Genomic DNA, 26,158 nt, shown 5'->3' on the forward strand with positions numbered 1-26,158 from the left:
CCCCCCCCCCTTGGTTCCCTCCCCCCCCCCCCCCCCTTTGCTCCTTCCCACGGCTCTCTTATTTATCCCCCAATTCTCTCACCATTTTCATTGACCATCTGAAATCAATCTGTGTTCTGTTTTTCCTTCCATCCTCTTCTGTCTTTTCCTCTCCCCTCTGTCTTTCTCCTGCATGTGCATTCAGGTGTCAAAGGCATTTCGCTCGCAATCCTTCATCTGTTCACAAACACACACACACACACGCACGCACACGCACATGTGCTGACACAGAGTGACGCCAGCACGGTGTAAAAAAGAAAAAAAAAAATCTATCCTGATATGATCAGTGGGGATCGGGCTATTGACAGCCAGCAATATTCCCACGATAGAAATCATTCACCTTCATCACTGTCGCAGTGTTTGTGAGCACACTTTGGTGGATGTGCGTGCATAACTGAAAGAATGAAAAATAACTAAAGTAACACAATATTGGCAAGAGAGCGAAAAAGTTAGAAAACATACCAGTGACAGGAAAACAGTTATGTTGGGATATTTGTTCTGTGTGTGAGAGAGTGCAAGTTCAGGGCTGCTGCTAGTTGGATTTTCTTGTAGAAAATCTTAGAATCTCTTGTTTGGTACATCGTTGCATAACTTTACATATTACAATGAGCTTGGTGTTCATTTATATTTAATCCACCTGTCAAGTTTTCCTGCATAGATTCTGGACATATCTTGACATACCAATGGTTATGGTGTGTTTAGGGTTACGCGCAGCGTTATTTATTTTTGTCACACAGCTTTATGCATGTGAGCCAGATTGATCTTATGTAAGAAGAGCACATTCTTTTCTTTGTCCTCCACATAACTTGTGGCAAACCGCAAAGGAAGCCAATTACCAATACAAATTTTCAATCATTTTCTTCAACTAATGCTTCTCTAGTCAATTACACACAAGTTGACTCTATTTACTAATAAGGTGAATTGTGAAGGGAAGTTGTGCTGGATTTCACTTGGGGGTTTGAATACATACATGCACGCCACACTTTTCAGAAATTTATGTTTAAAACAAATTAAACCGTGTATCTTTTACTTCACTTCATACTTATGTACCCCATTGGGCTGGTCTGACATGAAAAGTTCATGTTCTTAGGCAAAGTATGCTGTATTCTTCAGATTTTCTTTCTTTCCTCATATTTCATGTCGTACAAGAGCTCTTTTTTATTTATTTTCAGTCATTACATTCTGTTTTGTGTTCAGTCTTTCTTCTCTTTCCCTCTTATGTTTCATTATTTCTAATTTCCACATTTGCTCCCCCACGGCCCTCTTCTCTCTCGTCTTTTTTCCCCTCTCATCTCCTCCCTTCGTTCCCCCTCTCTCACCCATTCTTTATGGTTTGAAGGCTCATTTGTTAAGAGGAGTTAACACACTCTCACTCTCCTACGAGCTTCCTCCTGTCTCTTTTTTTGTGAGCTTTGGAAATATAATTTTCAATTTTTAATTTGATTCATTTAGATTTGACCATTAATCAGTGCTGAGAGAGAGTTAATTTGGTGGAAAATAGATGAGGTAGTTAGAAGGGACACTTTATGAAGTGAATTCAGGGTCTTTTAGTTGCACCAGGAGGAGAGAGAATTGAAAGTTGGAATGTAAAAGAAAGCGTTCAAAAATCGTGCAAGTATATTGTGCTGAAAGACTTAACTCTTTATTAGAGAGTTGAAGTGAAAAGCTCCTTATCTGGTTTATGACACCCACACTTTTACAGCCTGGGGCAAATGGAGAATCTTATAGAAACCTTTTTTTAAGGTTTCTAGAAACCTTTTCTCTAGAAAAAAGGTTTTGTTGTGGTTGTAAAACCACAACAAAAATACCTTGATTAACGACAAATGATGTGATATTCCACAAAGTACTCTGCAAAACATAAAACTGGATTATTTATTTAGACATTGCTGATTGAAAAGACATACATTTGTTTACCATGAGAGGAGCTAATGCAAGTTTTCTATCTAAGTTAGTTATATATAGGAACATTAAATGATCAGCCATCCATTTAAATGAACATTTTCATAAAAACTAGAATTTGGAATAATATTCTGGATTGAGTTGTCTGGATATATTATTTCAACATATAATCATCTTTAATGATTAGGTATTTAGTACATAGACTAAATACAGTATATAGTCTATGTACAGTACTGAATAAGGTGGGTAAGAACCTCAGGTTTATTTGTAGACACTGGTATTTATGTGGCTTCTCTCCTCACATAGGTAACATTACAGCAGCTGCTTTCTGTTTTTTTTTTAATTCTATTTCTGTTTTGATGTCATGCTGCCTTTTAATTTTGTGGCCACGCTGGTGGTGTCACGATTGTTGTTTTAGGGGTCCCTGCCGTTTTTTGTGCTGATTTTAAACTGAGCATTTTTCTTCAGCTTAATGATTGCTTGCACCAGAAAATTTAAATCGCTCTTCATTTTATTGTCCCTTTCCATCTCTACACCTGCTTTTCCATTGGCCTCTCCCTCCTCAGGAACACCAGTGACCCAAGTGCTTTGTGAACGTGCTTCTTGTCAGGGCTTACAAACACGACATGCCGGTGTGGGTTACAGAAATGTAGATGTAGTTTCAGTGTGTATGTGAGAGGCAAAAGCCCAGAATAGGTGTTTGAGTAGGTTTGTACCTCCTAGTGTTAAGAGTCTCTTGACCGTTTGCTGACACTGGGCCCCCTGCTGTACCTGGACTGTCAGTCCTTCTGTCCCCCTATCTCCGCCTCAAGCAGTTGCATACATGAACACACACACACACACACACACACCATGGAGTTAATGAGTGCCTACGTCATTCAGAAAGGATTGTGGGCAGTTTAAATATGCTAGATATAAAGCACATCTATAAGTACTCGCAGGTCTAGTTTATCCTTCGTGATATTTTTCCTTTTCTGGCAATTGAAATCTTCATGTTAAATCTCTGTGTTGTTTTGAACGTGGTCTGCATATTTTCCAAATGATTTAGATCTCTGTGAGCGAGCAAATCTTTCTTTGCTTTGTAGAGTTACAAAACGGTGAAATAATTTAAATGTGCAATGTGTCCAAGAAAATATTTCCAAGTGTTGCTGTTGGTTAGTAAAATAATTTTTTTGTCGTAATGAATGTAGTACTTAGAAGTAGTACTATTCTCAGCATATTGTAGAAACCACTTTTTGAAATTGCTACAAATTTTATGTCAAAAATAACAAAAGGAGATTTTTGTCTATGTACATACTATCTGCACAATTATTAGACAGAAGCCATTTTATCAAGTATTTAGAGTGCTTTAAGTAAATTCAAAATAATAGTTAACTTTACTTAAAAAAGGGGCAACAAACAGCTTTAACATAAATGTCACCATTCGACACGCAGTACCAGATTATAGCTTTTAGCTAATTCACATCTTCAGGTCAAGATAAGTAAAGAAAGTCTAGAATTTTAGATTTAGATTGTCAATAAAACACACACACACGTACACCCACACACACACACACACACACAGCGACCATAATGGACCAGAACAAACCTCGGATCTTAAAATTTAAGAAAGTAAGGGTGAGGTTTGGGCTTCCTTATAAAATCCATGTATGCACAGTTATTGGGCAAATGTAGAGGGCAGAATTATTATGTTATTATCCAAATAAATTAAAGATGAAAATTTTTCCATTTGACTTTTTATTTTCACCAGGTAATGTGAAATTAACCTTTTAAAATATGCAACTAAACTGACTTGTCAAGCTACAACGGCAACAAACTTTCCCATGCATGGAATCTGTCAGTTTTTTAAACTGTTGATTATCAAATGTTTCTGGCATCACCTGCAGGTGTTTCCCAGACACACTGTTCAGAGAGCTGGGCTGTTCTCCTTCCCTTTTAAATGTCCTGTTTAAGAAAGGTCCACAAGTTGTTATCGGGGTTTAGGTCAGGTGATAAAGGATGCCATGCCCTTTCCAGGACAGCAAAAATATCTAACGCCTCACAACTTAAATTTACACATTTTGATTTCTGGTGTTACTATCTATAGGCTACAGTCACTCATTAGAAAAATACATCTTACCTGTAACACTTAAACCCAAAAAGCTTTTTAAGTTTAAACAGCTTGTAGTTAGAAAATATGTGCAAAAAAAATCAGTTGCTTTATTTAAAAATTGATGTGCATGGTTTTGGTTTTAATTGCAAGTTTGTCGATCTTTAAAGTGCCATCAACACTTGCACATTTGTTTAGCATAAAGCTAATTTTTAAGGCATCAGAATAAAAACAATTCTGAACAAATATTTCATCTCTCTCCCAAGTTACTTGCTTTCATTTTCACTGGCATAAAAGTACAGAAGTATTTCTGTGTGCTTTCAAAACTTTCAGAGTGTTTCAGGCCTGCTCTTCTCTCCTTTCTGCTGCTATCGTCTTCAGTCTCTCCCTCTCTTCCTCTAAAGCACATAACACCTCTGTCTTCTTTATCCACCTTTAAGTGGTAACCACGGTAACATCCAATCCCTTGAGGGATAGGCCTAATTCAATTAGGACTCCTTTGTGTCAATTAATTAACGAGACAGAGAGGGAGACAGCAATCGGGAGGCAGAGATTGGGCAACATGAAGCCAGAAAACCAGTAAAACAATGTGGGAAAAGAGTGGAACTGAAATAGTGTCTCTGTGGCTTTCAGTCGATTCTAAAAGTAAAAGAAAGAAAAAAAAGTTTAGAAAAACACATAAGAGTAAATAAATAAGTTTATTAATAAGCAAAAAACTACACATACTCAAGTGGAGATGTCTGCTTTCACATGTTTTTTTTCTTGAGTTAGAATGTGCTTAAGACCATGACGTGTTTATTATCATCAGTGTCTCTTTTGCCTTCACGAAAATAATACTTGTCTCCTTTCTTTGATATGTCTTCCAGGTGTTCGTCTGGACAGGGTTCGCGGGGGAAGACAAAAATACAAACGCCGAATAGATGCAGACAACAGCCCGTACCTGAACCCACAGCTGGCTTTGCCTCCAAAAAAGCCATGTAAGAAAATAAACCTTCACACACATTTCGGGTCTAACAACTGTGTGTAATCTGTGTCCGAATGCTGAATTGTCTTAACCTGCAAATAAAAAGTTGGAAACACAGGTTGTAAAGAAACCCAGCTGTTTGGAACAATGTTTATCTATATTTGTTTCTACTGCTATCTTTTTAAGATCAATTTAATTTCTGTTGGATCGGCTGCTTTTTCAGAGAATAAAAACCAGAGCACGACGAGTGGACATCTAACAAGCGAGAGTGAGTGAGAGTGACAGGGACAGGTAGAGACGTGGGGAGATTAAGCCTAAATGAGAGCGTTTCTCAGACAGAGAGAGAAGGAGGAACAGGGAGGGTGGGCAGGAGAACAGCCGTAACCCTAATCCGGATTAAATCCAATCTGGCAACCACATCAAACTAGAGTTAGCTCTCTAGCTAACCGTCTGCTTGTACACACAATGTACACACACACACACGCGCGCGCTGTGCAGATTGAGCGGTGTTTAGCAGCTTGCTCCCCAAAGCCCATTTTGCCTAAAGCTGAAGCATATTCTGCTCTAGGCCAATATGCTGAATGGCTGCACAGCAGCTTATTGGGACTTCTGCAACACTAATTATTGAAATGATGGGATAAACTGATTTTGTGTGCACTGTGTTTATGTTGGCATGCAAAGAGGATGAGTGTGTACTAGCACTCAACATAAAGTTTATGGTTAGTCTTGTTAATGTAGCAAAAGGTTGTCCTTTGTAATAGAGGACAAGTCCAAATATTCCTCCTATTTTCTGTTAAACAGCTACTTTTATTTCTGTCACACACAAAATCCTCCTGCGCCTCTGTCATCCTCGCAGACAGGAACACTCACACAGCCTGTCTGTCTGCAGCCCAGTCCCCAGCCTCACCGTCCCAATTGATTGTTTGAGAACAGAACAATAGCCCAGGGTTTGGAAATGGGCTTCCATTGATTCTAATTAGGGAAACATTAAATAAGATTTACTCTCAGGTACTGCAGTGTGACTCGGAGTGGTGAGGCTCAAATGACCCCAGAGTTGGACCGGGCGTGTGTGGCTACATACATTTCATTTGTGTGAATATAAAAGATTTGGGGGTGGTGGACTGTGTTAAATCAATACACAGCTTATCCTCACAACTCTGTTTCACTCCCTCTTGTTTATATCTGCCTAGTTATCACATCTCCAGACGCTTCCTGTCCGTCTTTTACAATCAGTCTGCGGCTCTTTTTCTACCTGTCTTTGCCTGTTTTTTCCATCCCTAATCTCCTCCCCCCATCTTTTTCAATCTGTCTCTCTCCTCTTGCTCCTCCATCGTGCACCAACATCCCCATGCTTGATTAGTCTGTGGATTAATTTGGAAGTAGGATATCAGTCTGCTACTAATGGGCCATAGAGGTCTCATCACCACATGTCACTGTGGCCAGCAGAGCTGTTTAGCTTGCAGAGTTATCCTTTCTCTCTATATGCACCCATAAAGTAAATCTCTGTATGGCTATGATGCAAAACGCAAACATTTGTGGTAACTTAAATTGCTTGTTGTAATCATCTTTAAACTCGCAGTCTTTCGATGAATGTTTTAGTTTTTGGTACTTGCATTTTTATGTTTGATCCCATCAGTAATATTTTTTATTTTGTTTTTAATAGGACACACTATGAGCCAGTTGTGACATTTTTTTTATCCACATCTTGTGTTTTATGCCAAGTCCTATATCACTATGTGTACAGAGTTATGTTTTTTGTCACTTTTAAAGGTTTGAGATTTTCAGACTCATTCTAATGCCAGAAAAAAATAGTCTTAGTCATTTAAAAAGCTGTTTTTTTGTCACTATTTCATTTATTAATGGAAAAAAGCTATCCAGCCAATCTAATCCTATGTGAGAATACAACTGGCCCCTTTGTTAAATCACAATTTAACTGTGAGCAACCACGTTTCTGTTTGGATTTTACTAACCACACCAACAGCTTATTACTGCCTGACCTGTAGAAACAAGAAACTGCTTAAAAAGAACAGGAAGGAGGCTAAAATATCGAAAAGAAAAAAAAAGAAATATTTGGAAGCTGTGCATGTGGTTGCATTTGGCATAAAACCATAATTTCAAAATAAAAAAACTCCTAAAACTGTCGAGCCTGATGGTCTTAGGCGGCCTTGCTGATTCAGAACCTGGAAGAATTGCAGATGTTGATGGAGCCATGAATTTCACTCTCCACCAGTAAATCCTAACAGAGAATGTCCTTCAGTTCATGACCTTGAACCCATGGATTCTTGTTTTTGCTAAAAAATAAAAAAAAAAGGGAACAGAATCAAAGTTTGGAGCAGCCTACTCAGGACTTGAACCTGAAACAGAATCTTCCCAGGATATTGTGCTGATAAACTTGGCAATTGTTGCATGTTTGGGTAGCTTTTTTCCCCCTAATAAATGAAATCCTCTTCTGAAAACTGCATTTTGTATTTATTAAGTCTGATGATCTGAGGTTGTTAATTTTACAGAAAAAAAAAAGAAAAAAAAAAAACCTGTATTAACTCACAGCAGCTGTATTTAATCACAGCAGGTGTTTCGTTAGAGACTGTGCATTGACTTTTCACATTTTTGCACCTGAATGGTGTGGAACAGCTTTTACCCTTCCAAGACAAAAATTTCACTATCTCTCTGTCTCTGTGTCTGTCTCCTTGTCTGGTGGTCATGTCAGTTGCCTTTGGCTGCCTTGCAGATAACAAAATCGTCTCTCACCTGCTGGTGGCCGAGCCAGAAAAGATTTACGCCATGCCTGACCCAACAGTACCGGACAGCGACATCAAGGCCCTCACCACGCTGTGTGACCTGGCGGACAGAGAACTGGTGGTCAACATCGGTTGGGCCAAACACATCCCAGGTAGGGGTTCCAATTTAATTCCCAATTTGAATCAGTTCATTTTTATTTATTTATTTTATCACAACCACACCCACAGACAAAGAAATGCAAATACGTTGTTCGATTTGGGGGGAGGGTGTGTCTGGGGCAGCAACGTCTGCAGACGTGCACAGTCACCCGGATACTTCCAAACCTTGACATGATCAGACTCTTTCCCCAAAATTGTGTCTTTAAGGTTAACATTTTTATGCATTTAATGTTCCAAATGTGTTTGAAATTAAATGGTATGTAGAACAGATGGATGATTAGAGATGAAGGAGACTAAGATTTAATGTTATATTTCAGATAGATAGATAGATAGATAGATATTTTACAGTGTATCTCATCTATTTCTACCTACAGAGGAAAGAACTCAATCTAATCCTTTTAAGCCAACCTCTAACCCCTTTTCTCCCTTAATCTCTCTTGATCTGCAATACAAGATGAAAGGAATTACCATAATGGCAGAACAAAAAATATGATCTTGTGTTAAAAAAATGAGGAAGAAAGTAACAAAAAAGCAGCAAAGTGCCCAAACTGCTTTGGCCGTTTGTAAGCGATCCTGCAGAGAAGAGCAGCATATCAGATTAACAGATTAGCAGAAGGTTTTGACCTTTTGAAAGATAAAAATAATTACAGAATAAAGGAAAGGAAAAGAAAATACAGCCCTGCTTTGCTTCAGCAGAACAGCATAGCAGGGCTGTAAAGCACAGGGGGAAATACCAGATTAGAGACATAAATATTATTTAGTCATGCTGCGTAAATCTATACCAATAAAGCTGGTGGCGTTGGATAACAGGGTCCATGAATGATACGTATATGATATCAATAATGCGAAAATAACAGTGAAAAGGAAAAATCGAGATGAATTGAGTGGGAGAGATAGGAATACACATTGCCCCTAGTAAGTGTATTGATCTCTGCTCTGCCATATGGACAATAAGCAGACATACATATTGATCCATAAACTAAGAATAACACTAAGAATGGGTTTTTCTCTTTTTAGGATAATATACCATATTTCCCATACTTATCTCTTTTCCGATGTTTCTCACAGTTTCCTGTCCTCCTCTGGTTTCTTTTTAACTCTTTACCTCCATCCTGCTGAGTTTGTGACTTGCTTTCATATCTGAAGCCACACCAGGTTTAGCACCATATAAAACATCTCACATCAGTTCAGATTATAATCACAAACATCAAAGTATTTTTGGTGGAATCGTGTGCAAGATTAACACAAATAAATTACAGTTGGGAAATGGAAAAAAAACAAAAATTTTATTTTTCCTTTTTTTTTTTTTTTTTTTTTTTTTTTTACAAATAGAAATGTGGAAAACATGACATGCATTTACATTCAGTCGCTGCTCCCCTGTTACTCAATTGCTTTTAATCCTATATAGTAAATAGAGTTCAGCGTAATCACTGTATAACTACTGCAGGTTTATTAGTGAACAAAAAAAACTACAAAACAGTTTTCAATATAAGATGCATTGAAAACCATCCATTGATTTCCATCCATTTTCCGGTTATGCTCTACTTTGTTTTGATCTGTTGCTTAGCCTTAAATAAAATAAATCGAATTTGGTATTTTATTGGGTTAGAAGGTGACAAAACAGGATAAAAGTTCAATACCTTTGGGAGATGCTGTATACTCATAACACATACCATGTGTTATCTAATGCACTTGGTTTGCACCTTTTCTTTTCTTTACTGTTCTTAAAAGTACGCAGGCCAAGTTACACAGGTTATCTGATGAGCGTAGTGTGTGTGCATCTGTGTGTGTGCGAGCATCTTTCTGTAAAAAGGGAGTGAAGCGCAACGATTGCTTGGAGGAGGAGAGAAGATGGTGTGATTAGATGAACGAGGAAGGCAATCCACTGCTCCGAGAGAAAGATAGAACTCTTCATCTTCCAAGTGTGTGTGTGTTTGTGTGTGTGTGTGTGTGTGTGTGAGTGAGTGATATGAGCACGTTATGAAATCCTCACTGTTTACAGCACTGAACAGTGATGTCCTCACAGAGCATGATCTACTGTTCACTCACAGTGTAGAGGATTGTCAGAAAGAAATACACCTCCTCAACATTCTTTATCAGTTCCTGACATGCACACACACACTCACGCACACACACGCGCACCCAGAACAAGAACAGAAAAGGATAGACCTGTTAACCTGTTAGCAGCCATCTTGTTTCACATCTTGTCGGGCGCGCGTGCGTGCCAGAGACGACTGTGTTTTGAGTGTGCGCACGTACACAAGGCTTCGCTCGCCATGGTACAGTAATTTTTTTAATCAAATTGATGGAGAGAGACTGAGAGACAAAGGCAAAAAAAAAAGACAGAGGCAGAGAGAGGGGAGGCGAAGCCAATTTATGTTTCATGATATGGCTGCGCAGCGCTGCACATACACACATGCACATTCGCGCTGCTCGCACACAAAGGCTCCTAACAGTGGTAACAACGTGTCAAGGCGAGCGCCAGGCAGCTAATTTGAAGTCATTAGATGTCTGCCGTACTGGCAACAATTTGTTACGCTCTCACACGCACAAACACACGGGCAAAAAAACCACATCACAAACACACACTGAGTTAAGAGCCGTCTGCAGATAGCGAGGAGCCTAAATTGTAAACTAATTTAAACATCACTCAGCGTTAGAGAGGCTGCCTGCAAGACAGGCCCCCGGATAACAAGACCAGAACTCTTGTGTGTCTGTCTGCGTGGGTGTGTGTGTGTGTGTGTGTGTGTGTGTGTGTGTGTGTGTGTGTGTGTGTGTTGCTGGTCATGTTTGACACACAGAATCGCCTCATCTAAGAGACTTTTAACATTATACAAATACACACATTCCTCTGATTGGTTATTTTATTCTAAGATATGTTTGTGTTCATTTTCAAACTGACATGGCCCTATGCAAACATCTGATATGTCATTAGGAGAGGAAAATGGGGTTTCAGCAGCAGCAGCGTGTCTCCTCGTGTCCCGTAAGGAATCACACGCCTGTACTTTTAACACAAACGCATAAGCACAGGTGAGCCTTTTGCTAATTCAAACTGAGAGAAGTCCATACACACACACTCACCTGTTCACCGCCTGTGCACGGAGCATGAAGAGTAAGCCGTCACACTCTGGGAATCGTGCTTATGTGGAAATATCAGAAGTTATTATTCAAAGGGCATGAAAGGCCTCACCGTCCAATAATATGGATTAGTGACGAGAAGATCTCATTTTAATAGCTCTCAAAGAGGCAACTCCAGATGCATATTAGGCTGCATGTCATGGTGAAGCGTGCATTCGTGTGTGTGTGTGTGTGTGTGTGTGCATGTGTGTGTGTGTGTGTGAAGACCGGAGTGCAGTCAGGTGGGAAGAGGAGGAGAACAGCAAATATTTAAACAGAGGAGAATAAGGGAGTGAATTAAAGAAAGAAAGAGGCCATTCAGAATGAGCCATTTATCTGTCAGTAGAATTAGTCTTTTCATCCTCTTTTCTCTTCTTTTACTCACTCTTTCTCTCCGCTTCCATAATAACTAAATGGCTACCAGGCAGTCATACTAGCAGCTCTTATCTAGACTTGTGGACACAAAAGAGAAAGACAGACAGGGCGAGCACTTGACTTGACGAAAGACCAAGGAACGAACAAATGAATGAATCAACGACTGAGAGCCGGAACCTATAACAGAGCCCTTTTTTTTTTTTTTTTTACCAGAACCAGGGGCCTTGCCATTAGTGTGTGTTTTTTTTACAACCCCCTCCCATTTTCTTTTTTATTCAAGAAGAAATTGCTCTTGGGTCTCCCCCTATTCTTTTGCCTCCCTATCTCCTTTTACTTGCTCTGTCTTTTCTTACAGTCTTTCTCCCTCGCTGTTCCCCTTTCAATTTTGACACTCGGGATAAGCGGTCTATGTGTCGGCTGTAACGTGGCATGATTGAGTTGTAAAAAATGGGCAGCGGTAGGTGGAGGGGTGTCACCATTGGTCCAGCCATTTCATCAGTCTCTGTGGAGATACGGGGTACCGATTGGAGTGGTGGAGGTGGTGATGGGATGAGGAGGGAGGAAGGAAATCAACGATGTTATGTCTGCACACATCATGCATTACCATATAAAAATGTAACCGGACAGCTTTAGACAGTAGTTGAATTCAGAAAAGTTACTTTTCAATAATTGTCATGTATTTAATTATCTAGGTAAAAAAAATGTGTTGACACCTTTTAATTTCCTGCTCTCTTTTTGAGGCACATTGTGATTTTTATTTATGAAATGTGCTGTATAAATAAAATCTAGTTTCTTGCATACGCAATAACTGAAGTGGTCTAGTACATCAGTTACATCAAAGCTCTCTCAAAATCCTCCCAAACAGACAGGAACTACTATAAATCAAAAACCAACAATCTCCCATCTCACATGTGACCTTTTTCTTTATTTCACTTTCTATGTCTCTATCTTATTTTCCTTTATGGCCTGAAATAACCTCTAATCTTCTCTAACTCCATGGTATCTTCAACCTTTTCATTATTGAGTCAACCTCAGCTCTCAACCTCTGTCTCCTCCCACACTCTATTCACATTGTCCCTCTCAACTAGCCTTTTATTTCTTTATCAGTTTTTCATTTATTTTGCTGCGGAAACATGGTTCGTGAATGTAGAACAATCGGATCAATTGCTTATCAATCAGAACACTAAAAGAAATATTCCTCGGCCCCAAAAAGAAAACGTCATACCTAGAGTCTTTCATTTTTCTTATTTTTTTTTAATGTGTGTTTTCTTACTTTCAAACAGTTTAGAAATGGTTGTCAAATACAGAATTAATTTCTCAAGTAAATGCAACCTAGCCAAACATTTCTAAAGCAACCAGTACTGAGCAAATGTTGAATAAAAAAATTGCTGCTCTTTTTTCTTTACCAAAAACACTGTAACCAAGCCAGACACACACAGAAGCTGTTGCACATGTTCGAGACTTTGATACTCCAGCTGACTTAATTAACACTGGAACACATCGCAACAAGCTGCATAAGGTATTTTCTATGATCCCCCAGGGCTAAACTCAGCAAAACATCAGTGAAAAGATTGATGAAACCACCAGAAACAAGAAATACAGCACTCTCACTTTCCTACTCCATTTGGCAGCTAAATTGGAACAAAACGTCTTAAACAGAACAATTATTTCATTCTTCAATTCTTAATTGCCTCCATTTCTTTCTTCGTTGCCATACCTTTTCCAGTTCATCTTTTAATGTGCCCCCCTCTCAAAGCTATTAGGTAGTTTAATAAAATGTCATGAAAACACACAGGGTTAAATATGTCAATAGAAACTCTCACACACTCGTGCACACGCACGCATTTGCCCTCAATCTGTCTACAAATGCTGGTTCACTTTGACAGTGACAGTATTTAGGCGCCTTCTTAACCCATAAGAAAACTGACAAATTCCTGAAAAAGTTCAGATGTACACATTGAGTTAAAACCACATTGCATAAAACGACACACAACCATTTTTTCACCATCTGCAGTTGTATAAAGTGAAACATTATACAAGGAATGTTAAGTCAGTTAGGAATATGGAAATAATTCATGTTTGCTAAATGAGTTTCTTCACAACATTTCAATTAACTGGTACATGTGGGTGTATTTTAGGGGGCACCTTAAACACAGCCTTGTGTGACATCATGGAAACAACAACAACAAAAAAAGAAGATTTAAAAGAGAACTGTCAACTTTTCTATAAGTCTGGTTTATCTTGCACTTTCCGGTTTCCTGCCACGCCCTTTTCTTCAAATAGTTCTGTGTAGACGAAAACATCATGAGGATAGCTGGTGTCATTATCCACAGTGAAATAAGTTCTGTTTTGATATGCGCTGAAAAGCCACAAGGCAAGGAATAAAAGCTTGATTTTTTTTTTTAAGCTTCCATCAGGCTGATTACACTAGAATTGGACGTTTTGGGCCACATTGGCCCTTCATTTTTGGGGGATAAACTGGGAAACTCACAAGCCTGAGAACACATCCCAACTGTGGATTATGGTGGTAGCAGCATCATGTTTTGTGGGACTTTTGCTGAAGGAGGGACGGGTGTGCTTCACAAAACAGATGGCATTATGAGGAAAAACCATTGAGTAAACACTGAAGGAACATCTTAAGGTTTTGAAGCTTTCACACAGAGATCTTCCAAATGGACAGTAATCCAGCAAAATGACAGTAAAGTCAATGTTTTGGAGTTTCCATCAGAAAGCTCTGATCTTAGTCCGTAGAAAATAGCAAAATAACCTACAAGCCTGATTCACTTATAGTATCGTCAGAAGGAAAGGGAATTTCTTTTGGTAATCCTGACTATGCAAACGCAGGAAAAAGAAAATAGTCTTATGTAGTGTCGGATAGTGGGGGAGGAGGGAATCAACCATTTTGTCTTTTCACAAGGTGTATCAAAATATTCATTTTCAATTGTATATTTGCACAGAAAACACATTTAATATTTCTTCAGAAACTTGAATTATATCAAGAAACATTTTAGATTTAGAAGATAAAAGCTGTTTTTTAACAGCGCCTTGGCCTGAGTTGGGTTCTCTTTCTTTGACGTGGCATAATCGACTGCCATTCCCATACTGTAATGATGTCTAACTTAATCTGACTTTATTGGAATCTGATTTGCATTTGGAATCCCAATCTGATTTAGTTAATGGGCCTTGGTAGATTTCGATGGCTATCTGCAAGCTTGTGCTTCAGGTCTCTGTTGATTTTCCTTCAGCGCTGTTCACTGTGTTTGATTTCCATTTCTGCTCATCCCCAAGGTTTAATATGTGTCTGTTTGCTTGTGTGAGAGAGTGTTTGTCTGTTTTATTGTTCACATCCATGCAAAAGAGATATCTTATTTTCCATTGCACCACCGTGAATTCCTCTTGCAGTACAAACAAACACATCCTTGTTTGCAGATGAAAACAAATATTGATGGAATCAAATTAGGGAAAGAATATTTGATATTTGATTCTAATGTCTGGATTAAATTGGACTTCTTTTATTAGATTAAGGCAGAAGCATCACCATTATGAGAAAATGAAGCCGTTTTCTTGACTGTGCCTTGCTTCTTTTTTTCTTTTTTTTTTTATCTTCCAACAACAACAAGGAACAGCCTGGCTTACTTTTTGATAAATGCATATCATATATAACATATGAACATTTCTTTTGCATGTTTCTTTTGTCTTTCTTATCAAGATAATTTCAAGATGCTTGACTGTCTTGACACGCATTACTTCAAGTAGCGGAAAAATTGGCAAACTTATCTCGCAAAAGCATTTGTAACCTTTGTCAAAAAGAATTCAACAATTTTTACAAACAAAAATCTGAAAAGTGTGGCATGCACTTGTATTCAGCCCCTTTTACTCAACTTTACTTCAATCAACTTCCTTGGGACTATATCCCAACAATCGGATCAATTGCTTATCAATCAGAACACTAGAAGAAATATTCCTCGGCCCCAAAAAGAAAACGTCACACCCAGAGTCTTCCATTTTTCTTATTTTTTTAATGCGTGTTTTCAAATGTAAATTTGTGACTTTTGTGATTTCTATGTTTGTGTTATTTACTCATATTTCAGTATTTTAATTTATTTCTTACATGAACCTTTTTGTGTCTTTAGTAAATGAAATGACGATGATCATTTGAGCTAAGTATAAACACAGCTGTCCATACAACAGAGATGCGTTCAAGAACATCTGTGAACAAACCACTTCATGAAAGCCAAGGAACACAGCAGACAGGTCAGGGATAAAGTTGTAGAAAAGCATGTGGAAGAAGGACTTCTGGTCAAATGAGATAAAAGAAAATTATATGTTTTCACCTGCATATAAGGAAAACACTATGTGTGGCAGAAAACTACATCCAAAATAAATACTCCACTCTTTGAAACATGGCGGTTGACAATTAGCTTTTGGCATTAAGTCTGGCAGAACTTGTGCTAATTTGCAAAGTTAATTTAGCAAAAATATCTGTCTATTAATATTTAAAGCTGATACAGATATACCCCAGACTTGTGACTGTAATTGCTTTGAAAGACAGTTCCACAAAGTACCAACTCAGAGGGAATGAATACAAACACACATTCTTATTTTTACATTTTTATTTGTAAAATAAATAAATAAAGCAACACATGAACATGTTTTTCTTATTAAGAGAAAAAAAAGTATTTGCAAAATTGTTCCTCTGCATTGTTTTGTAATCTAATGTTTCTTTTCCAAGTAATTACATTTGTTTTTCAGTCTATGAAAGAGTCTCTGCAGTCTGACAATCCTGACCTGTCTGTGTCCGTTATTCTCTGCCACACACACGTCGTAAACATAAGAATACACACAATCCTTTCCACACAAATGTCATCCATGTTTCTGTTAAGAAGCACTTTAAACACACACACACATCCAAAGAAGTCACTGTACTCACATACACAGACTCACACAGTTTTATAATAAGTCAAACCAGACGAGCAGTAACAAATAAATCAGCAGACCATCTGAGCCCATCATCATCTAAGTCATTATGAGCAAACAGTCCGTTTTTACTACTTTCAATTTGCTTCTGTGTTTGTGAGTTTTTGTCTGTGTGTTTGTGTAGTTGTGCAGTTGTCCTAGACGGAAAAAGAGAGAAATGATATGATGTGATATGATGTTATATGATATGCTGGCGGGGCATAAAGATAGATGATCATAATTACGCACAGGCCAAACTCCATTTCAAATCATCATCATCCTGGTCTATCTGTTGGAGTGCACACATAGATACACACCAAGAGCTCACGCAGAGATTCATCCACCTCAACACACACACACATATCACACACCTAAGGTATGCATACTGCAAATCTAGCAGAAGGAGGTACAGGCTTGTCATGGCTTCACATTATTTTATCTCGGTTCATGCAAAGTTCACAGACAGGCATGAAATGGTTATTCTTCCTCTGCCTCGCTCCTCTCTATCCTTCTATCTATTCCTTTTTCACTTTTTGTTCCTCCATAGTCCACTTCATTTTACTCTCCTCTACCTTCTTCTTCTTGCTGATCTTTTCTATTCTGCTTTCCCTTTTCTCTCCCCCCCGCTTCACCCTTTTTAAATAACATACAAAAGGGTTTCCATAAGGACATTATCAGATAGGAAAATAGGTTTGATGTATGAGAGTCACCAGCTGAAAACGATGTAACAAGCGCAAACATTTCGTAGACAAGCAAATGAAACCATCTGCAGGCGAGCAGCAGCAGTGTAGGACTGCACACTCTTTCATAGACGGTTGTCTTTTTAGAAACTGGACTAAATACAGATGTAGTTGACAGCCTGCCTTTACACACGCCATGTAATTCCTGCAAGAGTTTGCCACTTTTCACCTGCTGTGTAGGAAATGGCTGTGGCTTCTCCTCTCTTTGGTTTACAGGCCACCCAAAGTAAATACAAACACACACGTACACACACACACACACACAGGCACACAGTAGTAATAATATGTGTATTTTTGTGTCTGCTTAATCTTGATGGGATGTTTCATCTCCAGGCTGCCATCACAGCTGGCTGCCTTATTGTCTGGGTCAGACTGATGGGCTTCTGTTAAGTGCCTATGAGTGTGTGTGTGTGTGTGTGTGTGTGTGTGTGTGTGTTTGTGTCATTTTTCCAGTTTATATGTTTTTTTTTAGTACTGTTAGTCTTCATGTATCCTTGTACATTAGCACATAACTACTTGTTCTCTAATATAAAAGGTAGTTTTCTCCTTGTTGTCCGACCACTATATTCCCACAGTGGAGCATGCGTGTGGAGTATGGAGTATGCGTGTGCATGTGCATTGTGTGTGAGTTGTCTATCAAGCCACACGCGCAGCCGAACCAAACCGTTGGCTTGGTTGCTGATGATGACATATGAGTTCCTGGCCTTGGTAATGGCTGTTAAATCTCATAATTACACGCTTCTTTATTGCAATGCATAATGACCCCACAGCACTATTGGACAATTAATTAAGATTTTCAGCCCAGGCTTTTTCAGGCCCAGATGAGGAGCTGGAATGAGGTCTAATGTTCTTGTCTTCAAGCAACGACATTAAGACACGGTGCTTCAGGAAAGGAGGCTCCGTGTGGATTCGTTCTTTTATCTCTGCCGCCGTGTCCCTCTGTTTATGTCTCTCACTCCCTTCCCTTCCTCTTTTCTGCATCGCGTCAGCCTATCCTCCAGCTGACTGGGTTCTCAATGGTGATTTTGGCAAACATATCTCTAATCTGTGAATGGTAAATTAATCCCTGTGGAGTTTCAGTGGTGCTCCCTTTATGGAAGCTACAGGGGATTAGACAGATAGAATCAACACGGCCTCATAATCTCATATAGAGACACCAGGCCCGGATAAGGACCACTGGGTTTGTTTTAAAGCCACAATCGGTAAGATTTTGCTGATACACCAATTATGCCTGGCAGGACATCCTGTGACTTTGTTTTTAAATACATTTTTAATACATTTGTAACCAAAGAGCAATGTTAGATCTACTATAAAAGGCCAGATGCCCTGGATTCTTAAACAGACACATATGGATAATCTGTAATGAGATCTCCCAATTATACCTACTAGGCGAACCATTATGAACACTGACAGGTGAGGTGCAAAATATAAATTCATCACCATGACGTGTTATTTGGGTGGGTTGAATTAGGCTGCAAGAGAATATTTTGTCCTCCAAGTTTACGTAAAAATTTGAGCAACTTGACAAAGCCCACATTCTGATTGCTGGACAGTAAGGTCAGCATCCCCAAAGTTGAAACTCTTGAGGAGTATTTTGATAACAGGGCAGGGATCAGAAAAAGAGAAGTGGGTTCATCTGATGATGCGTAAAAAGGGAGTAAAAGTTAGTTCATATAGTTCAAAACAGACTTATAAACTACAGTACCCCAATTTCCTGAATAATTTATTGCTGGTTCTGGCAGGCGCCTATCAGAATGTCACAGTTTGTGTGTATGGGGCTGCAAAGCAGCAGAACAGTCTCTGTGCCCAGTCCATCCCTGGGAACCGTGACTTGGGCTCCAGTTCCCAAGACCTCAGTCCAGTCAATGATGTTCTGGATAAACAAGTCCAATCTATGAAGGCCTAACTTTGCAACTTATAGGACTTAAAAGATCTGCTGATAGCATGTCTGTGCCAGATCCCACAACACACCTTCAGAAGTCTACTGGAGCTTATGCCTTGATGACTCAGTGCTGTTTTTGCAGGAAAAGGTGGACCAACACCATAATAGGCAATCTGTCATAATGCTATACTTGATTGGTGTCCTATCAGCAGTGACTCTTGTTGCATTTTAAGTTTGTAATCTTTAGTAATGACCAGCAGCATTACATGTGTTATATGTGTTTGTCAGAAAGAGACAAACAGGAAGAGTTACTTTGTAAGCTGCTCAGTTGTGTGTATACGCAGTTAATTCCCTGGACAGATTTGTACGCGCGCGCACACACACACACACACACACACATGCTAACACACTCAGAGTGGTCAATCCAGTCTGCATCAGCAATATATTGATGGAGGGGATGGCAGGATGCAAAGGTGGAGGATGAGGAAAAGGATGGATGATAGAAGTAAAGGAAAAAGTGAAAAGCGTATTAGTAGTGAAGGTCTGAAAAATAAGGTGTGAACTGCAGCAATATATTTATTTCAGTAAAAATCATTAAGTAGGACTGAAGGTTATCCCTGGAGCAGGTCTCTGGTCTCTATATGGAGTCAAACAGACTTGGCCTCAGTGGAGCTTGCAGTGCTCATACACTTAACTACACACACACACACACACACACACACACACTCCTCGACTCTGCCCTGGTGGAGCAAGAAGTAGGTAATTAAAATGTAAATATTGATATTTTATTATTTGAAATGGCTCCACTGCGATGCTCTTAATGTCACTCCATCTGTCGTCTCCACGGAGACTTGGGGTTGCCCTCGACGACCTCAGCGACCAGCTGCCCCCACCCAAGCAACCCCACAACGGCAACAGCTAACGCACTAGACAACGCCTTCGTGTTGAGACAATATCATTTTGGGTCTAATTAAGTGTTAAATATTAGCACCCGCAACCACAGAGACAGCACACACACACCAAACACACACACACACACACTCCTCTCTTCTACGTCTCTGTCTTTTACACACACACCCACACACTTACAGAGCACTCATCTTCACTACAGCAATGGGAAGATTTTAAGTGTTAATCTTGCAGTGCTGCTGATGGTGTCTAATGTATGCAATTAACAGTCAGGCAGGGCTGAGGGTTTGGTAATTAGCTGGCTGTTCACACTGATTAGAGGCTACCGCAGCCCTATGACTGCTCTGCTCTCCCCCAGGCCGCATGGAGGAAAGGGGGGTTGGTGAAGAAAAGAGAGCTCAAGGGGGGAAGGGGCAGAAAGGGGAAAAGATATTTTAACCAAGAATGTTTGAGAGGATGAGGATTCCGGTGTATAATTGTGTTTGTAATGTATCTTCAGTAAATGCGACTAAATTGAAAATAAAATACAGTTTTGAAATCAGTGCTATAACCAAGTAAAGTAATTTATTAATTTCCCAGTGGTTTGCCATTTAGTAGCAACAAAAAAAGATTGTGAAATAGTCTTCAGTAAAAGTTACAAAACCCTAATTTTTAACTTTACACACAGACCTGTCATCACTACACTTAAATTTAGTTGTTGTCATGAAATATTCATAAAGATGAATGTGATTGTATGTGAGGTCAGAGGCTCCTTTTTTGATAGGGTTGAAAACGTAGCTCGTAGTTCAGAGAAGTAAAAACATGAAGACTGAAACAGTGGAAAGCATCAGTGAATATTAGCATTAAGTATTAGTTACATGGGCTTTTAAAACATAAGCAAAACTTCTGTTTTGTTTTTATTTATTTATTTATTTTTATTTTTATTTTTTCATTTTGGGTGGATTCAATACCGCTGCCCCTACCAAGGAACTTAAAGCATGATTTTTAATCCAATCTGTCAGTTGTATTCACCAGGTCAGACCACAAATAACACTAAGAATCAGTATCAGCCAGGAGAACTTTACAGGGAATTTGGCCCTGAATGCTTAAACTGAACATATGATTTAGAAGTCTATGTCATGTCAACTCCAAACCCAATGTGTCTATGAACCCACAATGTGTGTGCGTGTGTGTGTGGAAGAGAATGTGTAACCTGTGTGTGTCTTTAAGCTCTTTTAAATTAACTGGTTTTCTGGGTAGGTTTGTTTCCATCTCGTTGCGCATCTCTGTGTAATTGGGTCAGCTGGTGGATGTGTGTGTGTGTTTGGGTGTGTGAGTGCAAGACGGTTTGCGTTCTTCACGTTTCTTGTGTGTATTGTTTCAGCCTGGCCAAAGCCATCACAGGGGGCCCGTGTTCATTTTGGCTGTCGTCTGTCCGTATGGTACGGAACAGTTTGAGATACGAACACAAACAAGCGCACACGCACACTCAGAGAGCGCTACAAGGGAGCACTTGCATTGCCCAGCAGGAAACAATTTGCGCACGTTTAAACACAAACACATACAGACAGTGTAGCGAGAGCGAGCACTGGAGTTTCATGCCGTCACACAGTGTGCCTGCAGAACAAAAACACACACTGAGATGCACACAGGGCACCGACGAGCTGGTAACTGTTGGAAACTTCACGCATCCTCATGCAATCTCGGTCTCAGTGGGCCAGTAGACTTAAATTTGTCCCCTGCAGGACACAGTATGTGCACATGCTGAACACAGAACATTCCACTGTTGGAAATGAACAATGAGAAACAAATCAAAGAAAATGAACTCCATTGTTCTCATATCCTCTTGTCTACCTATAAGAAGATCTGACACACTGAGTGATTGGTTGCCTTTTTTTTTTTTTTTTTTTTTAGAAAATTCTCGTGCTTCCATTCAACTTCCCATGGATATAAAATGCTGGAAACATCCAGCTTCTTTAGCAATAATGTTTAGTGACTTTCAGTCATTCAGAGAGGGACTCTGGATGTTTTTAGAAAGAAAAAAAAAGAACATAATTTGTTTGATTTTCATGTGGACAAAGTGTTGATTTTTTTTTAACACTTTTGTAGTGAAGTGAGACATCATCATCTTTTTATGTCGTCATTAATGAGCTTGAGGCAATTATACACGAAGACACACACTCCCCTGATTTTGCAGTTTTACAATGTTGTGTTTTACATTTCTGGGATGCAGTTTAAAGCAGTTTAATTTCTTAAAACTTTAAGTCGGATAACTTTCCAAAAAACAAGGAAAAGTGGATTACAACCGTCACATTGTTTAGGCTGAGTGAAACATCTGGTCACCCTGTAGACATGATCAAATAAGTAGCGGCTATTTTAACAGAACCAAAGGGTTGTCCCTGGCTTCATTATGACGTAAAAAAACTGGGATATTTATGTCATTTATATTTTACATATTTACAAGTAAAAATCCTTAAGCGTCCTTTCATGCATCCATTGTCTTACGTTTATCGGGTCACATGGGCAACAGGTCCAGGACGGAAATCCAGACATGCCTCTCTCCCAGTGAAAACACAAACCTCATACTATCACAGCGCTTATCAGTGAAATGTGTTTTAAAAAGTGAACACAGCATAACATGAAAGACGGACAACTTGTCAATCCTCAGATTACATTCAGAAGCTTTACAAAAATTTTACAAAGCTTTTTTTTTTTGTCTTGCTCATCAGCAGCTCCTTTGTCTGTCACTATGTCTGTACCTTTATGGCATTTGTCTGGCTGCAGTTCGTATCCAAGCCTTTGTTTATCATCCCCTAGCCTGAAGTGTTCCACTTTACAAACGTGATGGCTTTACAAAAAAACCTTGTAAAGCCATCACATTTGGTGTCAACGTAACCAAATATTAGGACATGTAAATCATGGCAGATCCTCACAAACAAACCAAATTCCACCAACATTTCAACTATTAATGGAAAAAATAAGCTTAGCAAATATTTATCCTCAGATGTAAGACAAAATATAGGTTTTTGATGTGTAGAAGATTCATACCCCAGTAAAACATATTGCACTTGTCTTTCAGCAGCAATGTTGGCCTATTTTATCTAACCTAAAGTCTCACAGTGGGATTAAGTTGGAAGTTGGCTCATTTTGATTAGATGTAGCCCAGCAGCACTGATTTGACCTGCTTCTCTGCTGGCAGCACATCGACCATGTGCACACGTTTTCACAAATTGTATGGTATAGAGGCTTTATCCACCATGGAGGGCCATGAATAAACTATGCTAAAGACAAAACTGTCCAACTGATGTGCATCATAGAGTTGGTGAACAAATTAGGATGTCCCATGACGGTCTGTGTATGTTTGTGGCTTTTTAATATCAGCTTGCAATTAACAAATATGCACTAACATGAATAAACCATAAAAATGAAGAAAGAAAAACAGTTTACATTTGTGACTTCGTAAACATAACTATAAAACATATGTCTTCTGCTTAATGATAAAATAGAATATTCCAACTTTTATTCCCATTGAAAATGGCTAACATTGCACACAATTATTTCACTTCAGATGCACATACTAAAAACATCAGTTAGTATTTTGTAATGCATTGAATTTTAGTTCCATATGCTAATCACTACTGAGCAATGAAGACCACGGTAAGATCAGAAAGGCTTTAAAAAGACGGATGCAGCAGTTTGAGAGTCTGGAAATGAACTTGAAGAGGTCTCAAAAGTATTTGGAAACTTTCCTCAGGCCAATATCAGAGACGTCATGTCACCAGAAGAAACACATCACTCAAGGTGAGATGCTTCTTGTGTCCTAACTTTTCTTCAATCAGATTTTGTTGCAGTTAAATATCTTTCTTTTCAACATAAGAAATCGATTGAACATCAAGATGAGGACATTTGTTAATAAAGACCCGGAGGACATCAACGTAAGCCATGAAAAAGAATTTGTTGATGGAGTGTTGATGTCCTTGCTGTTGACATCATCACCCTCTTGTTTGCTTTTCCTAAAAAATAAAGGTCAAACTGCTGACCTAGAAATTTGCTAGTTGTATTACACCAGGAGTTAATAACAGTGATCAGATCCCCATCGCAGCACCTGTTTCATGATGCTACACACACACAGATACACGCACAAATGTATTTGTTGATGCAACAGTTATCACACGCCAGTATACCATGCTCATACATACGCTGAATCGCATTTATGTGTTCATAAGCATCAATCGCTTCTCACTGGTTCCCGTTTGCCCTGTAACCACACAAAAACAAATATAGGGCTCCGAGATATGTGTGTTTGCGTGCGTCTGCGAGGCAACTGGAGCGTGAGAGAGGGCTATCCTGTAGGTGTGTGTGTGTGTGTCTGAGCCCGGCTGTTGTGCGGTCTCCGGTGTAAACGTGCAGTCAGGACTCATTTGGCAGACAAACAGGCCGCAGGGTGGCTGGGGAATCAACGTGTGTTTCCTTGTGTGTGTGCGTGTTTGTTTTCATGTGGCTATCTGATGGAGAAAAGTGAAAAGAAAAGAGAAAGAGAGCACAAGAGCAAGCAGAGGAGGTTAAGTTTGCATGACTGCACCGTAGCCCCTTTCTGTCAGACGCCGTGTGGCACATGCACACCCAAACACGCACACACACCGTTACACACTTATGGTAAAAAATAATATACCAAAACTCATGAAAAAACAAGCACAAAACAAGCAACATTCCACAATTTCTGCTTCCAGACAGAGCTATAATTGGCTGCTCTCACCGAACAGCCGCATAAACTTCTTATAGATCTCCACATTTCTCAGCAAATGTTTAGTCGTTTTAATGTACGCTGCTCCACATACAACTAAGCAACTGAAAATAAGTTCAAAGCAGCTTTGCTGCACACGTTACAACAACCTTACAACCCACTCACACCTCCTAACTCAGTATGAGATGCCTTATCAACAATGGGCAGAAAGAAAATGTAATTAGAACCAAATAAGGAACCTTCTTTTGTCAATTGGAATCACAGGTATGAAAGAAAGGTCTCCACCCCTCCCACCTCCACCATCAGCTCTCCTCCCACCACCTCTCTCCCCCACTTTTACTTTCTTCTCTCCTCCATCGCTCTCTTTCTCTCATACTTTCCCTCCCTCCATCAATACCCCTCTCTCTCCATCATCAGCACTAAATTCCCATTGATGTTTCTTTTCTTCTGCTGTATCGATCGCTTCATGAGAAGGAGGGGAGGAAAGGTGGAAGAGAAGAAGGGAGAGATGGTGTTATCTGTTAATTAATTTGTCCTGAAGCCGGCCGCCTATTAATCAGACAGATAAGAGGCATTGGATGGCTGAACGGCGCAGACAGGCTGGTGAGGCAGAGAGAGGGAGAGGCACACACAAACACACACACACACACACGCACACACACACACGCATAGGTGTGCACACGCAAAGACTCATGTGCATTTTGTGTATGGAAAAAAAATAGAAAAAGCCAGCACCATGAAAGTGTAGCGTTGTTTATTATTTACTACGCTCAAGATATACAAATCTTCATAGAGTAGTTGCAACATAAAGACGCCTCATCCTGATGAAAATCGTTGATGTGACTCAAAAAGAAAAGCTGCACTTTCAGTTCAATAAATTAATTACAAGGTTTTAATTATTGGTCTTTATTTGCATGCTGTGTGTGTGTGTGTGTGTGTGTGTGTGTGTGCGTGTGTGTGTGTACATGTGTGCACTTTATCTGTAATTAGGAGAGATGTGTTTGTCAATGACCGCATTCACAAACCCACTTATCATGCAGATGATTTTTGATGATGTAAACAATTTTTGTTCCTATAATAGTCGTGTTTATTTGAATTTGCGTACCAAGTTTTTGTAATCGGGACCTCAAATACCTCACTTTTGAGTGTGTAAAGGTTGTTTTTTTGTTTTATTTTTGCAAGGCACTATATTTTGATTGTGTGTGTGTGTGTGTGTGTGTGTGTTTATATCTTTTAAAATGAAATATTTCTTGAAAGTTGCACAACACCAAAGAACATTACAATCAACACTAGCTTCCAGCTTTGCCTTAATGAGGCACCTGTCCCCAATACACAAACTCCACCTAATATATCCAGCATCTCAAGAGGAGGCCCATTGCAGCAGATGTTGCTAAAGTTATATCTGCCTTCTCATCTGCCTGTTTTCTTGGCAGGATGCTCTAGTCCAACACACACACACGCAAATGAACAAACTGGGGGAAGTGGCTCTGCAATGAGGTCTGACAGGTGTGCTCTCATGGTCCACTGTCGCTGCATTCTCTGTGAAGGTTTGCACTCATGAAGAAGCA

General features: G+C 39.4%; 1 protein-coding gene across 8 annotated transcripts in view; it reads left to right on the forward strand.

Annotated features, from left to right (window-relative positions):
• The window catches only part of esrrga (estrogen-related receptor gamma a), a 254,277-nt gene that overhangs the window by 217,619 nt on the left and 10,500 nt on the right, over positions 1–26,158 (forward strand). For 6 of the 8 annotated variants that reach the window (XM_015037362.1, XM_015037358.1, XM_015037359.1 and 3 more), the window contains 2 exons: positions 4,894–5,004; positions 7,699–7,881. In XM_015037362.1, coding sequence (XP_014892848.1) covers positions 4,894–5,004; positions 7,699–7,881 — 294 coding nt within the window. The remainder of the gene's footprint in view (positions 1–4,893; positions 5,005–7,698; positions 7,882–26,158) is intronic. The other 2 variants (XM_015037360.1, XM_015037361.1) reach the window with 1 other exon arrangement.

This window comes from Poecilia latipinna, unplaced genomic scaffold (assembly GCF_001443285.1).
Source record: "Poecilia latipinna isolate Pla-1442-1.1 unplaced genomic scaffold, P_latipinna-1.0 Scaffold402, whole genome shotgun sequence".
NCBI lineage: Eukaryota > Metazoa > Chordata > Actinopteri > Cyprinodontiformes > Poeciliidae > Poecilia > Poecilia latipinna.